This window comes from Danio rerio, chromosome 25 (genome assembly GCF_049306965.1).
Source record: "Danio rerio strain Tuebingen ecotype United States chromosome 25, GRCz12tu, whole genome shotgun sequence".
Classification (NCBI taxonomy): domain Eukaryota; kingdom Metazoa; phylum Chordata; class Actinopteri; order Cypriniformes; family Danionidae; genus Danio; species Danio rerio.
In genome coordinates, this window is record NC_133200.1 from 17173309 (window position 1) to 17190000 (window position 16692).

At 30.5% G+C, this 16692-nt stretch overlaps 1 protein-coding gene across 27 annotated transcripts in view; it reads left to right on the top strand.

The window, feature by feature from the left end:
* mical2b (microtubule associated monooxygenase, calponin and LIM domain containing 2b) overlaps window positions 1-16692 on the top strand; it is a 135499-nt gene that overhangs the window by 56521 nt on the left and 62286 nt on the right. For all 27 annotated transcript variants that reach the window (XR_012399945.1, XR_012399942.1, XR_012399944.1 and 24 more), the window contains 8 exon segments: window positions 1837-1992; window positions 3199-3299; window positions 6825-7082; window positions 8046-8161; window positions 8240-8366; window positions 9456-9546; window positions 12479-12626; window positions 15314-15513. Coding sequence is in view for 22 of the 27 variants with exons in the window: in XM_021470514.3 (XP_021326189.1) it covers window positions 1837-1992; window positions 3199-3299; window positions 6825-7082; window positions 8046-8161; window positions 8240-8366; window positions 9456-9546; window positions 12479-12626; window positions 15314-15513 (1197 nt within the window). In the remaining 5 variants the exon portion in view is untranslated.

Sequence of the window (16692 nt, forward strand, 5' to 3'; positions counted from 1 at the left end):
CTGTGTGTGAAATAAAAGACTACTAAAATAAAAGTACAAAAAAAGGATGAATAAATAAATAAATAAATGAATGAATAAATAAATAAATAAATAAATAAATAAATAAATGGGAATCATATGGGTGGGAATCTTTAGAGGTTTCATGATCTGATCTGATTCTTGGAGTATTTTTTTTTCTTCAGCTGTGCAAATACATCTTTCCAATTTGACATTTTAAACGAGTTTAAGTTACTATGCTTTTGTTTAGGTTTGAAATCTTTGTATTGCGATCACCATTGCGATCTAATTTGAATAAAGAACCTATTTTGAGCTTTAGAAAATTGATTCAGAATTGCTAGTCACTCAGACAATTCATATTTTTAATTTATATATCAAAAATAAAACATTATTATTACATGTTTTTACTTAAGCTATAATTTTTATATCTGTTGTCTCTTTAAATAAATGTAAATGATGATTCTTAAATGGGCATAAATAAGCCTACCCATCAACCCCCCCCCTCCCCATTTTCTGTCATGGTCCAAACGAAAAAAAGATTTAAATTCCTTCCTGAATAGTGAAATTCTCTGTAAATGACATACATTTAGCACTTTCTGTTCATTCATCTTAAGAGATGTAATTATCTCAAGCATTAATGAACCTACTAAAAGGCTTTAACATGTTCACTCAGTCAGAAAAATTGCCCCAGTGACTCCAATCTCCAAAAACGGTGTCCTACATTCGGTCTCTTATTTTTTCAGAGCACCGCTCAGTTCTTTGTGTTAGACAGGAAGTTTATTAACCCGTCCCAGGAGGGGTGAAGTGCGACTCTTTCATTACTTCCCACTGACACAGTTAGACTCTGGTGTTCAAAGAGCAACTGATCCTAGTTCAGACTTACAAGTCACAACAAGACACCTTTGAACCATGATAAACTACACCTAGACACTTGTGACGTGTGAATTGTTTTTTTTTTTTTTTGTACTGCAGTGCTTGGTGCATATGTTTTACCATGAGACAAAAAGGTAATAATGTTGCTTTTATCACACAAAATGGTGGAAAGAGAGTATTGTGTAATTTGTTGTTGTGCAAATGCAGGTCAATGAGGCACAAAAGGCCTTGGACTATTATTTTTGAGTAAAAAAAATGCTGCCTTAGCATTCAAATTATCTATTGATTGTTCAAAAAATGTTTTTACATATGTTGACCATATTTTAAAACAACTATCTTATCACATATGACATGTAAAGACATCAGTATTCTCTCTTTTTTAAGTCAGGGTTCTAAAAAAATTCTAAGAAAAGTTCCATGACAAACTGTACCATTAGCCTGACCAAGCCGTGCTTGAAAGATTAAAGTAACTTGAAATCTTCAAGTTTTATGCTATTATGCTTCTAGCACTTTTAACATTTTACTGTTAATAATTTTCATGTTAAAAATGTTGCAAGGGTTAACATGTTTATTGTTTTACATGTGGCTAATATGTTTTAGCGTGTTGCTAGCAGGTTTAGCACTTATATTAGCATGTTTTTAACAGTTTTGCTATAGGGCTACCACATTGTTAACCTGTTCTTAGCACAGTTTAACATACTGTTAGGGAAAATTAGCATTTATAGCATGTTGCTAGCATATTTAGTATTTAGTAATCATTGATTGGCATGATATTAACATGTTTCTTGCATGGTAAGCTTATTATTAACATGTAATAGCATGTTGCTAGCACATCTTACCTCATGTTTACCAACTTGTTAGCAATTTGCAATCATGCTTCTAGTGTGAATGAGCATGTCTGCTCATCACCAATGTTAAGTTTGAGCCAAATCAAGCAAACGTAGCCTAATGTTGTTTCTGCTCCAGGCTTCAGGAGAAAGGAGTTCAGAGGTAAACTAGCCATCGCCATCACTGCCAACTTCGTCAATCGCAACACCACTGCCGAGGCCAAAGTGGAGGAGATCAGCGGAGTGGCCTTCATCTTCAACCAGAAGTTCTTCCTGGAACTCAAGGAGGAGACGGGTGAGATTATACTCCTTATTATGACCTGCTTCACATGATAATAAGTACCTCAAATACCTTTTTATTGATTAGTGGTGAACAAAGTACATATCTTCCTCAAATTTTTAAAAATTTTACTCAATTTAAAGTGCAAAATTATAAATATTTTATGTACTTGTGTAGTAAAAGTTTATTGTTGAATGTTTATTTTGGAAGAGACTCTTCATGTACTGTACTGTAGTTCTTAGGATTTCCAGTATTTGACTAATTTTGAATCCGTTTGTAAATAAACTGAATCATTAAACTAGTGACTCATTCTGAGCTGATCATTTGAATCAATGAATCATTAGCTGCAGATGCTCTTTGACTTGATCGGTTACATTTTAAGGTATTTAGGTGCAACAACATTCTGAAAAAATCATTTGTATTGGTTATTTGTTAAGTGCAGACACCAGGGTTGCCAGGTTTTCACTACAAAATTTAATAGCCATGTTAAAAATAGACTAAAACTAGCTCAATAATGTCAAAACTCAAAATATGTCACCGCACTTTTGTAAAATACATATTTAATATACATATGCATTACATGCCATTTTCTCTTTAAAACCACTGTAGATTAGTCATGTTCTGCAGCCATGATACAGCAGCAAAATTCCTTGATTATTTCACCAGATTGAGAGTATAGTTCCTAGACATATCGATGTAGAAAATGGCAACTTTTAATTTTCTTAGTCTTGGTATACAATGTAACTACAAAATAATCTAGCTTCAAATAGGAAAACTATGCTATTGGTCCAATCTGATTCAATGATTTATGCTAAACTAAGCTAAAAGTGTTCCTGTCAGACTCAAAAATGAATCCACTCTTTTATAAAACAAATGTGGAGTGTTGCTTTTAAGATAGCATCATAATAGCACAAAAACAAGAGCTAATGTATTTAAAGATGGGTGACACACTCATGTTTTTCTTTAAATACAAGTGACTTCATATTTGAAACCCTGACAGACAATTAGCATTATTATGTAATGATCCGTCTTAAAGTGCGAGATGAGCAAGACTGGCTTGTGTTATTCTTCTGGGAGTGATGTCACTTTAGATATCAAGTCATCAGAGTTAATAGTAGAGCTCAATTCATCTTGCGCAGAGACTCATAAAATACCAGCAGCTCATTTAAACACTTAGCACATCATCGTCATGCTAATAGAGCTCATTTGTCTTTTATACAGGGATTGATTTGGAAAACATTGTCTATTACAAGGACAACACGCACTACTTTGTCATGACGGCGAAGAAGCAAAGCTTGCTGGACAAGGGTGTCATCATTAATGTGAGTTGTTTTTGTTGAAGACCATATACAGTATATGTATATATACACATATACACACACACAGTGCTGAACCCTAGGGTTTAGGTGCCCTAGGTAAGATAAAAAAAATATTGGGCCTACTGGTATAAAAACAGTGTGAAGAAAGCACAAAAAAAGTATATTTGAGTGTATTCATTTTTATTAACTTTAGCATATTTAACCTATGATACATAAGTAAAATATTTATAAACAAATAAGTTTGCAAGTATTGCGAAGTATTGTAAAGTACTACTAAATAATATATTATGCATAGCAGAACATACCTTTACATTGAGCTATTTTTTCTTCTTTTTTCAGCTCCTGAAATATAGCATTTAATTTCAAATTTAAATTTGATTAAGATCGATTAAAAATACATACATACAGTTGAAGTCAGAGTTATTAGCCTCCCTTTAAATTTTATTTTCTTTTTTAAATTTTTCCCAAATAATTTTTAACAGAGCAAGGAAATTTTCAAAGTATGTCTGATAATGTTTTTTCTTCTGGTGAAAGTCTTATTTGTTTTATGACGGCTAGATTAAAATCAGGTTTAAATTTTTCTAAAAGTCATTTTAAGGTCAAAATTATTAGCCCTTTTAAGCTATATTTTTTCCAATAGTCTACAGAACAAACCATCGTTATACAATGACTTGTATAATTAACCTAACCTGCCTAGTTAACCTAATTAATTTAGTTAAGCCTTTAAGTGTCACTTTAAGCTGAATAGAACTGTTTTAAAAATATGTCTAGTCAAATATGATTTATAAATGTGTTGAAATGTGTTGAAAAAAATCTGCTCTCCATTGAACTAAAATTGGGGGGAAAATAAATGGGGGCTAATAATTCACGGGGGCTAATAATTCTGACTTCAACTGTACATAGTGTGTGTGTGTGTGTGTGTGTGTGTGTGTGTGTGTGTGTGTGTGTGTGTGTGTGTGGATGGATCAAACTTTCATTTTTAAAAAATATATTATGCAATATACATTATATAAACATTATAATGTCAGCATTTACAAAGCTATAATAATATTTGATATTAATATAAAGTCTTAGTCTTTTTTATCTGATTCAAATGTATTATTTCATTTAGCAAATTTATATTTATTCAATTTAAAAATGTATAATATTTGAGTATCCTATAAATATTTTAATCTTATTTATATTTCATGATTAATCATTAATCATTACCATTTTAATTGTGTATATTTAAATAATGTATTAAAATACATTAGTTGTTTTTCCTTTTTATTGATCTAAAAGCTATGATTATATAAACTTTGTCTGACTGTAAATGTAGGAATAACAGTTGTAATAAAAATGTCATTTTATTTAATTTGATATTCTTATATATTTATTGCATTTTAAAGCATGTGAACAAGATTATTATATATTTATTGAATATTTAAACCTGTGAACAGCACAAGCTGCTAAAACTGATTTCAGTAAGCAGAAAGAAGCTATAAAAAAAGTTGTTGCATTTTATTGCTATAACAGTATAATTAAATAAAGTTAAACCCAATAAAATAAAATAATTGTAAAAAGTAAAATAATGTACAAAATAAAATAAATGTATAAAAAATAACATAAATGTAAAAAATAAAATACATTTATAAAACAACATGAAATGAATTCATAAAATAAAATCATTTTTTTTAAATAAAATATTTTCAGTTTAATTGTAGTAAGAGCAGTTTTTTTTTTGGTAAAAATAAAATGACATTTAATTTGATATTATAATATATGTATTAGGTGTATGTACTGTATATGCTTTTTATTAGTCCTGCACCCCAGACACTGGTCATTTGACTCTGAGAGCAAACAGTTTCATGTTTATTTTGAGAAGAAACCACATCAGGAAGTCCAGTGTTGAGTCTGTGTCAGACGGACTTTCTCACTGTATCTCTGTGGATTTTGGAGTTGTTGCGAAACTCTCCTGCACAGAGACTCTCAGTGGAGATTGAAGAAATCAGGATGATGAAGCCACTTTATGATAATGACGGTGCATAATAATCCACTTAACATTAAGCTGCTTTTTGCATTCATTTTTGGCCATTTGTTTTGACATGACTTAAATTGGATTACTTGTGGTTACTTAACACCGTGAACGGCACGTGCTGCTAAAACTGATTTCAGTAAGCAGAAAGGAGCTATATAAAAGTTTAATAAAATTAGGTGAAATAAAATAAATGTGTAAAATAAAATTTAGTAAATGTGTAAACTAAAATAAAATGCATTTCTATATTAAAATATAATACATTTATAAAATATATAAAATAAATTACATGTTTAAAATAAAATGCATAAAAAAATAAAAATAAAATTATTTTATAAAATAAAATGTAATACATTTATAAAATAAATAAATAAAATAAAATACATGTATAAAATAAAATGCATTTAATAAAATACAATGTATTTATAAAATAAGATGAATTTATAAAATAAAACTAGATGCATTTATTTAATAAAATAAGATGAATTTATAAAATAAAATAACATGCATTTATATAATAAAATAAGATGCATTTATATAATAAAATAAGATGCATTTTTAAAATAAAATAAAATTCATTTATAAAATAAGATAAAATGCATTTACATAATAAAATAAGATGCATTTATAAAATAAAATAAAATGCATTTATAAGATAAGATAAAATGCCTTTATAAAAAATGCATTTATATAATTAATTATAATACATTTATGAAATAAAATACATTTATACAATAAAATATTGTACATTTATCAAATAAATTAAATGAAATGCATGTATAAAATAAAATGCAACTATAAAATAAAATGCATTTATATAATAAAATATAATACGTTTATCAAATAAAATATATTTATGAAATAAAATTTTCAAATTTCTTTTTTATTTTATAAAGAAATTAAATAAATATATTTTATATAGAAAATAAAATATATATAGAAAAATACAATAAAATACGAACATTTATACATGTAAAACTAAAATTAAATGTTACTTTGTTTTTTTTTACATTGCATAAAAATGAAGTACTAAAATTAAATCAAATATTTTCAGTTAGGATAAAATGATTAAGAAGACACGCTTTGTTACTTTCAAAAGTGTATTTTGATTGACATATTTAGCAAACTGTACGCCAAAATACAATTACAATACATTACATTCAATAAGATGAAAATATTTGATAGTTTAGTTCATAATTTGATAAATTACAATAGTTGCATTTAAAAATGAAATGCATACATTTGGAATAAAATCAATCCTTATGTTAAACAAAATAAACATGTAAAAATAAAACATGAAACCAAGTGAACACTTAAATAAAATACAGCCAATACGTACTGTACAGTTAAAACAAAGTAAACTAGTTTTCAAATGTGTATATAAAAAAAAATAATAATAATAATAATAATAAATTTTAAATTACAATTTATCAAATGGCATTTGTATTTCAAATGTAACATTTTATGTTCTGTTTTATGCACTGTTTCAGTTTGTTCTGTATTGTCTTTCTCAGGACTACATTGAGACTGAAAGGCTGTTGGCCTTTGATAATGTGAACCAGGAGGCTCTGTTGTCTTACGCCCGTGAGGCTGCAGACTTTGGCACAAACTACCAGCTGCCATCTCTGGATTACGCTATCAATCACTACGGGCAGCCGGATGTGGCCATGTTTGACTTCACCTGCATGTATGCGTCTGAGAACGCAGCGCTGGTTCGAGAGAAGAGCCACCGGCAGCTGCTAGTCGCTCTGGTGGGAGACAGTCTGCTGGAGGTACCGGACACCACATACACTATATATTTTTTAATTGAATAATTATGTTTGTTCTATATATTTCTGTATCTTAGGCAACTTTTTTTGTGCTTTTATATTTTGAGTATGTTAGTTCTCAATTATTTAGAATTGTCATAAAATATATAAAATTAGTAATTTATGACTTGTATCTATATAAAGATTTATAAATTTTTCCAAATTAATTGGGAAACAAGAAAATAAAGAAATTGTAATATATATATATATATATATATATATATATATATATATATATATATATATATATATATATATATATATATATATATATATATATATATATATATATATACAATTTGTTTATGTAATTTAAATATATAAATATTTTTATATTTAAACTCAACATGGAGCTCAACATTGATATATTCTTAGAAACAATTATTTGATGATTGTTTTATACATTATTATAGTAGTAAAAGAAATTCTTTCTTTTATACATTTTCAAATTCAATTAAAGTTTTTTTTTATGCCAACATTATTGTTATAAATAAATCAAATTACTTTCAATCACACATGTGATATTAGTTGTGTATATACAGTAATCTAAATATTTGCAAATTTTTTAACTAATCTTTTTAATTAATTAAATTATTAAAAATTTATAAAATTTTGCATTATAATTATTTTACAGTTAGATTTTCATTATTTTCTTAGAGAACGGATCAAAAGTTTTTTTTTTATTAAAAATTTTAACTTTGTATTTTTATTTTACAATTAATATTATGTATATATTATCAACCTAAATTAATAATTAACTTTACATCTTTTTTCCCCTAAATGTTTAAAACCCTAAAACTCAAAAATTTATTTCATAGATTAATTACACAGCCTTTAAGTTGAACCATCATTTTGGACATTTTTGTGTGTTTCTTCTATGTCTAAAATTATTATTATAATTATCATTATTTTTGTGCGTGTCTCCAGCCTTTCTGGCCGATGGGCACAGGCTGCGCTCGAGGCTTTCTGGCTGCTTTCGACACGGCCTGGATGATCAAAGGCTGGGCTCAGGGGAAAGAGCCACTCGATCTGCTGTCCGAGAGGTGAGAAAACACAACATCACTCCAGTCAACAATCAACTCCCATCATTTTTCTACCGTGACCTTATATTAATTTTACAGAGAGAGCATCTACAGGCTGCTTCCCCAGACCACTGCAGAAAACATCTCCAAAAACTTTGAGCAGTACACCATCGACCCGGCCACACGCTACCCAAACCTCAACTCTAGCTGCGTACGGCCACATCAGGTCTGAGCCACAACACTGACCGGAGTTTTTACTTCATGCAGCCAGTTTTTATAAACTATAACATATTGAAAATTGGCTGTTGATGTGCTCTGGCCTCTGGTCTTTTTCTTTCAGTAGTACATCAAAGGGTTAGTTCACTCAAATTCTGTTATTAAATAATCGCCTTCATGTCGTTCCAAACCCCTGAGACCTTTGTTCATTTTCAGAACACAAATTCAGATTGTTTTAGATTAAAACCTGGAGCTCTTTGACCCTCATTATACAGCAATGGCCCAGAGACATTCAGAGTCCAGAAAAGAAACCAAAAACATTCCATGAAGACTTCAGTGGTTCGACTGTAATCATACAAAGCTCCAAAAACACTTATTTACAAAAAATTAATAAAAAAATTAAACAGGACTCGTTTTTTTGCCTATAAACTAAGCTTATATGGAAGTGCCATATTGCTCATAGGAAGCATGGATCATGATCTGATGCAGCAGACAAGCAAATAAAGTAATTTCTACTGTCTTTTAGCAAATGAAATTGTTCTTGGAGCCTCATATGATTACAGATTGATTCAGTGATTACTGAAGTGGCATGGGGTGTTTTCATAATGTTTTTGCGTCCTTTTCTGGACTTTTAATGTGTCCAAATACCTTAATTTGTAATCGGAATGACATAAAGGTGATTTCACAACACAATTTTCATTTCTAGGTGAAGAGCTTTAGATCAAATAGTTGTCATTAGGTATTTATAAAATGCACTTTCAGAGTAAAAAAAAACACATACAGGGAAAATAAACTTAATACTCATGTTCTTATATAGCAAAATGATTAATCTGTACAAAACGTCATGTGACACTAAAGACTGGAGTAATTATTCTGATAATTAGCTTTGAATCATGTATAAGTAACTTTTAAAACTATATTCAATAAGGAAATAGTCATTTTAATATTTCATTCTTGATACTTGCAGAATACTTGCAGTCTTGGCAATCAAAATCGGTTTCTTTTAAAAACGTAATCAAATCTTACTGATTCTAAATGCTTGATTGCAGTAGAGTTTCTGCATCTGTCTTCATCTGTTATTTTGATACATGTGTCTCAGGTCCGGCATCTGTTCATCAGCGGCGAACAGGATTTGAGTAGTCTGGAGCGCAGTGGACAAACACGCAGATCAGTCAGCATCTCAAGACGAGGTACATTTTCGCTAAGATGACCAAAGATTTCACTGCATGATTGGGTTCGTCAAAACCATTATTTCAGAGGCTGCAGTTGCAATAGTCAATGCAAAATCATCCAATCACTGCATTTGCACAGCAATGCGCCTCATTTCTGCATAAAACTGATGAAAAAAGCGGTAACACTTTACAATAAGGTTCATTGGTTAATGCATTTACTAACATGAACTAATCATGAACAACACTTGTACAGCATTTATTAATCATAATTGAACATTTACTACTGCATCATTAACATCCAAGTCCATGCTTGTTAACTTTAGTTAATGCACCATGAGTTAACATGAACTAACAATAAACTACTGTATTTTCATTAACTAACATTAACTAACATGAACAAATACAGTAGTAAATGTATTGTTCATTGTTTGTTCATGTTAGTAAATTCATTAATTAACATTAACTAATGAACCTTATTGTAAAGTTTGACCAAAAAAGCAATATGAAGTGATGATTAGTGCAGCTTTTTTTTATAAAACAACATATTGATCTGAGTTCATCTCCAAACTTGAACTTTTAGGTTTTATTATGCTGTATTTGGTGCTGTAAATATGATGTATTGACACCACAAGGTCCATGTTTGTTCATCTGGATGCGTCCTCACAAGAACAATGATTTCCACACCCTCTACTCAATCTGAAGAGTCACGTTACATGATGAAACGGAGACGTGCTTTTAGTAAACTTTACCATTCAGACTGGTACACACTGGACTTTCATACAAGAAAGTCATTCATTTATAAATAATATTTTAAATGTAAAAAATGTAATTTGTAATTAAACATTTTTTTTTTATTAATCCTATAGAGTGCACAAACTACAAAAAATATTGTGTGTGTGGTGAGAGATGTACACTCAGATAAAATGCTAAACATTTAATATATGCAATAAGTATGCATGTTTATTTATTTATCATATAGAGTGTATGCATGTATGTGTGATTAAATATGTATTTGTTCCTCATTAGTGTGTGTGTGTGTGTGTCTGTGTGTCTTTGTGTCTGTGTGTGTGTGTGTCTGTCTGTCTGTGTGTGTCTGTCTCTCTGTTTGTCTGTCTGTACACATTAAACTAAAAATTATCAAGAAACCAGACTTTATTATTTTTTTTACTATTCAGTGCAGGTCACTAAAATTGATTTATGCAAATGTGGACAGCAAACTGCAATGTTAAACCTACAACTGATTAATGCAGAGGACTTAAAAACTGTCAGGAAGTGAAGAAGCTGCTGCAGCAAGTCTAGGAAAAGCTACAGGCCGTCATTGATGCTGATGATGGATGAGTGACAAAGTATTAACAGTTATGAAAATATTGTCATACAGGGGTCTTAATTTATTTTTGGTTTATTTAAAAAAAATTTACATAATAGATTTACTACTCTCTATCAACGTTTTATGACTTTGTCCAGATGAATTTTTTTTTCTAATAAAGATTAGCTAGATTTTTGTAATAATTTATTACCATTTTATAAAACATAGCAAAAAAAAAAACAGCGAAGAACAATATGTGAAATGTTGAATTTGTGTGTATAAAATAACAGCAGTGTGACATTTGAGAGAATTAATTCATTTAATCTGTGAATAAATAAACAGCTGTCATTGCCCTAAATTGTGGAGAAACATCAGACATTGTTATAAAACTACATAAAATGGGTCATTCCAGACATTGTTCAGGAGAACAATGCAATTTAAGTAAAGTTGATTGAAGATGAGCGAAGGGAAAACAAACAAATGCAGCAAATTATATGTTCATCTAAAATGATCTCAGTTGCTTTAAAGTGACAAAAACCCTGAGATAAACACAAGAGGAAAACAAACAAAAAACAAGCATGACTAAAATCTAAGGTCTAATCATCATGTCCAGACAGATCAGACATGATCTAAAATGACCCATATGTGCACTTACTGTACAGTCAGAAAATGGTTGAGGTAAGTTCAGTTGTCAGTAAGAATTCTCTGCAAAGCACCATTGTTGAAAAAATAAGGTAAAATCTGTTTAAATTTGCCAAGAAACACAATTTCTCATCCAAAGACAAAAATAGACTGACGTGGCTAGTGGTCACCAACAATAAATCAGACAACTACCAGGTAACAAAATCAAGCCTCATTACATTGTGAAGACTGTGAATCATAGTGGTGCACTGTATGTGGATATTTCTAATACAGTGGTATTGGGCCTATTTATTGTTTACCATGTATTATGAAAGAGTTTAAGTGTTTGAAGAGATTATTTTTCTGATGCTGATTAGATTAAATGCTTTTGAAATGAGCGTTTCAACAAGGCAACGATACATAACACACAAGTAATTAAGCAACAACTTGGTTATTCAAGAAAAGGATGGAGGTAATGGAGTGGCCAGGTCAATCCCCTGACTGCAACCCAATTGAACACTCATAGAGTGACATAAAAAATGCATCAGATGCATGATGTAGTTTGTTCATTATGGGCTGAATTATCTATTCTGCGTGCCAAGTGTTGACTAAAAGCATTGCAGATACACAACAGTTGTCAAAAACAATGCAAAGCAATTAAATATTAGTCTAGTAAATTAAACTAAAGCATTTCATTTTAAAGACAAAATATTGATACTGCATTTCTTTAAACAGATTATTTTTCTTTTTACTTGCCTCCAATAAAAACACAATTCATCAAATTCACACAAATCTCTTAATATGTATTGTTTACACTATTTGAAATTTAGAAATAAAAGCTATATATATATATATATATATATATATATATATATACTTTTTCAACAGAACTTTATACATTGCATCTTTTGTGCATTGTTATAGTTTGCACTTGATAAATAAAATGAATGAATGAATGAATGAATGAATGAATAACTAAAGTGTGCACTTGATTTAATAAAAAATGATATTGACTGTTTTCAGAGTCGGAGGTGCGTCCAGGTCGGCTTCTGCTGTGGTGTCAGAATCAAACACAGGATTATAGAGGAGTGAATGTGACTGACCTCAACACCTCCTGGAGGAGCGGCCTGGCTCTGTGTGCCCTCATCCACCGCCAGCGGCCCGAGCTTATGTGAGACTCTCTCTCTCACACACACGCGTACGCATACACTGGCATATTGATTCAGTCTCATGATCAGTCCCTAAAGTGCTCTATTATTTTGCTCCTCTTTGATACTGAACCTCCTTCCTCAAAGCCATTAAAACAAGTAATAACAGACAACGGCTTCGGTTTTTCAACTAAACTTCACCTCTGGCTTAGTTAAAAAGAAATTAAATAAAAGGAAGTAGATTTGAAGAAATAAAAGGCTTAAGACTTTTTTTTAAACAGTTTCTGACAAATGAGTTTAATTTAATTTTGGGTTTAAATCTTACAGTTTTCCTCTTTTTTTTTGTTTCACCAAAAATTGGAGTTTAAATCTCACAGTTTATTCTCAATATTCCGAGGAGAAAAATAATCCTGAATTGTAAAATCAAGCTTACAATTGCCATAAAAACTTTAAAAAATAATATTTACCTCGTATATCTATCTGTGCCAAAAATAAGTTTATAGTATTCACTTTAATAAGGTGACAAGATCAACAGTAACTACAGTAATAGTGAAGTGAAAATTTAGTTTGCTTAAACAAGCAAGTCCTAATTTGTTCTCTCACAAATCAAAACAACAGCTTGCATCATGATTTAGGCTGGATCGATTGCATCATATTTTTTTAAACTCTATTTACGTCTGTCGTAAATCTTGTCAGTTTTGGGAATGAAAGAAAGTGTGACGAAACTCACAGTGTAATGTACTTCATCATAAATCAGTTCATCCGCTCATCACACCATTTTGTGAGTGGAGATTCAACAAATATTATTGCTCACCAAGGATACAGAATACAAGAACAGAGGATATCAGTTGAGACCAGAGCCTGCAGGTATATGTCAGCTTTCAGATTTTGACTTTTTTTTTTTCAGTTTTATGAAAAGAATACATCCAAAATACATTATTAACTGTTTCTTTTATTTCACTTAATCAGTATTTGTTTGAAGTTTTCTATTCCATGTATATAATTCCATGTACAGTTGCATACACCATATCTTTATACACAATTGCCTTATTATACGTTTTATAATACTAAAGATAATAAAAAATATTTATTTCTTGACTGTTTTACTGTATTTTCTGAGTTATGGATAGATGAAAAAGATTCCCAAAATTCCCTTTTGTAAAAACCTTTGATTCTAATGTCAAAAATGTCAAAAGACTTTTAGAATTTTCATCAATGTTCAGATTTTCATTTAAAATTATTAGTATAATTTAAAAAATGTGTTTTTAGAATTTTCATATTCAGGCGAGGCGTGCATTGCCATGGTGCCCCACCAGTGATGATATACAGCCACATCGCACTGCTACAATTGTGTGATATTGCATTTATACAATAGTTCGACAGCATAATCGTGTATATGAAAAAGAAATTCAAACACGGAGAGTCTCAAAATCCTTTTGTAAGAGGAACTACTTTCATCCGCCATTCATTCACATCTGCAGCTGACATCAGAACAACAATAACCATTGCTCAATCACCAACATTACTTTAGAGCTAGTATTTGAATGATTCTCCAGCGTGATGTCTAAATTGATGACAAAACAGGTGATTTTGCTCACATTTTAAGATTATAAGGCTAAACGGCATGAAATGCCATCTCAGTCTACAGAAATTTCTCAGTATGTCTCTGTTGCAATCGGGAGATCACAATAATTAACCCACAAAAAGCCAAAGAAATGCAAACACTACCAGATTGCTGCTGTGTTCACGATAAGGAAAAATGCTAAACACATGCAGGCATTTCTTCTTTCTTTCTGTTTACTATACTAGTCTGCAGTAGCGAAAACAGTAAACTCATTAGAAACATCTGGCCATCTCCAGTTTTAAGACTTTTAGATAAGTCCCATCTCACACTCAACACACTACAACTACTATGGTATGAATACAGCACTACAACATAGAAAAGACAGATCACTTCCCAGTTTTTTAATGATTTGATCAGCTGTAGTTTAAAATTATGCTGTAGTTTTCCTCCTCTAAGGGCTTATTATGCGGTCTCTGTCGCCGTCTTGTGGATGGACAACATCCTCCGTCTTTGGTCTGCTCAATGACAGGCTAATAGCTGCCAACTTGCCGTCTCTTAGAAATTATAAATATTTTTAAATAGGCACTATTCTTATAATAAAACTGCATATTTACAATCTAAACAACTACATTTTCGTCTAAAAAAGCTTAAATGTACATTATGTTGTCCAACAGCAGCAATATTTGTTAAACTGTAAAGTGTTCTCTGCTTGTCGCTGTATATGGGCGGAGTAATACTAAAGGGTGAAGAGGCTGGACGAGTGCTGTTACTGGCAAAAATCACAAAAGCTATATGCCAATCTGATTCAAGAACCACACAGAATTGTTGTATGTAAAACTGTAAATAATAATAATTTGATTATGTTATGAGTTGATCAATATTAGGTTGAATACAGTTAATGATTATGCTCAGATTTTTTCTAGAAATGTATACAAATGAGCTCATATTTAATTGAATGCCTCATTTCCATATGTAAACATTTAAATTTTTAGGAAATCTTATATAAAAAAAATGCAATTCCTAATGTAGTCAATCAACTGAGGAGAGATGATGTTAAATGTTTTACCCTCCTTTCCTGCAATATCTTGGCCTGACTGAATATCATGTTTTTTTTTTTCTCTCTCTCTTCTTTGTCTGTTCCTCCAGTGATTTTGACTCTCTAAATGAGGCAGACTGCGCTAAAAACAACCAGTTGGCGTTTGACGTGGCCGAGCGAGAGTTTGGCATTCAGCCAGTCACCACAGGGAAAGAGATGGATGCTGAACGGGGACCGGACAAGCTTATTATGGTGCTCTACCTCTCCAAATTTTATGAGATGTTTCACAAATCAACACAATCTGTCACAGGTACTGTAAAGATGCAATACAGTCTCGCTTGAAGTGTTTTTATTCATACAGATCAATTTAAAAGTCAAAATTACAAAAGTTAACCATCAAAAATTTGACAGTTGGTATCATTTTGAGATTTCAGATATAGATTATATATTGCTTTATAACTATGCAGTGCACTAGACAGTGCATTATTCAATCAAAGTAAGCAGTTAAGAAATGTACATTTGTGCATCTGCTGTGCAAATGCTCTCTGGTTTTAAGGGATTTTGTATTACTTTTCAATGTGGTGATGTCACTAGCCCATGAACATTTTCTGCTTGTATTTCAAACTATTTAAATAAATGTAATAAGAAGCAATTTATTCATATTCTAACGTTAAAACAGCAGTCGTAACATTATTTATTAATATGTGGACCTTTCAGGATTTTCGGAAGCTATATATAATGGGAAATAAGTTTAGACCATGGCTATTGTTTACATTCTTCTGAATGGTCTATAAGCAAACGAACCAGCGTATTTTTCAGAAAATGTAAAAAATATTAAAGTTCATATTTAATCTGTTTAGTCAAATGTTATAATTGATACATATCAGTTTAAATGGCTGATCAAATAGTTTAATATATTACTCCCTTTACACACATGCATTATATCTGTACATGTGTATATTTATAAATGCATTATAAAAGGTCACATTTTTAAGGCAAGAACATTCGAAGCTGAAAAATGTTGCAGCAATGTTGCTGAACAAGCTGAAATATATGTATATTAATATAAATGTTTTTTTTTTGTTTTTTTTACAAATTGATTGTTTCATGGCTTCTGCTTGTATATAGCTTTATATGCAGGCATGTGTAGCATATTTGAATAAAATATTACTCATAAAAGTTGAAAATACAGTTAATATTTTAAACACAAATCAATTATAATGAGTATAATTGATAAACAAATGTTCTATTTATAGAAAACGGCTGTTGTTTACTTTATTTACAATATAAATAAAATACTTGCATAAGGTACTGTAGTTTTTGTGTGACATAGCTTATACAATATCTACCGCCTCTGACAGGCAAATATACTTTAATTCAGTAAAAAACTCAGCCCTCTTCATGGTATAAGGATCATGGCCAACATATTTGGTTATTTTCTTTTCATATCTCCTTTGAAATATGCTATAAATCACAAAAATATAGACTT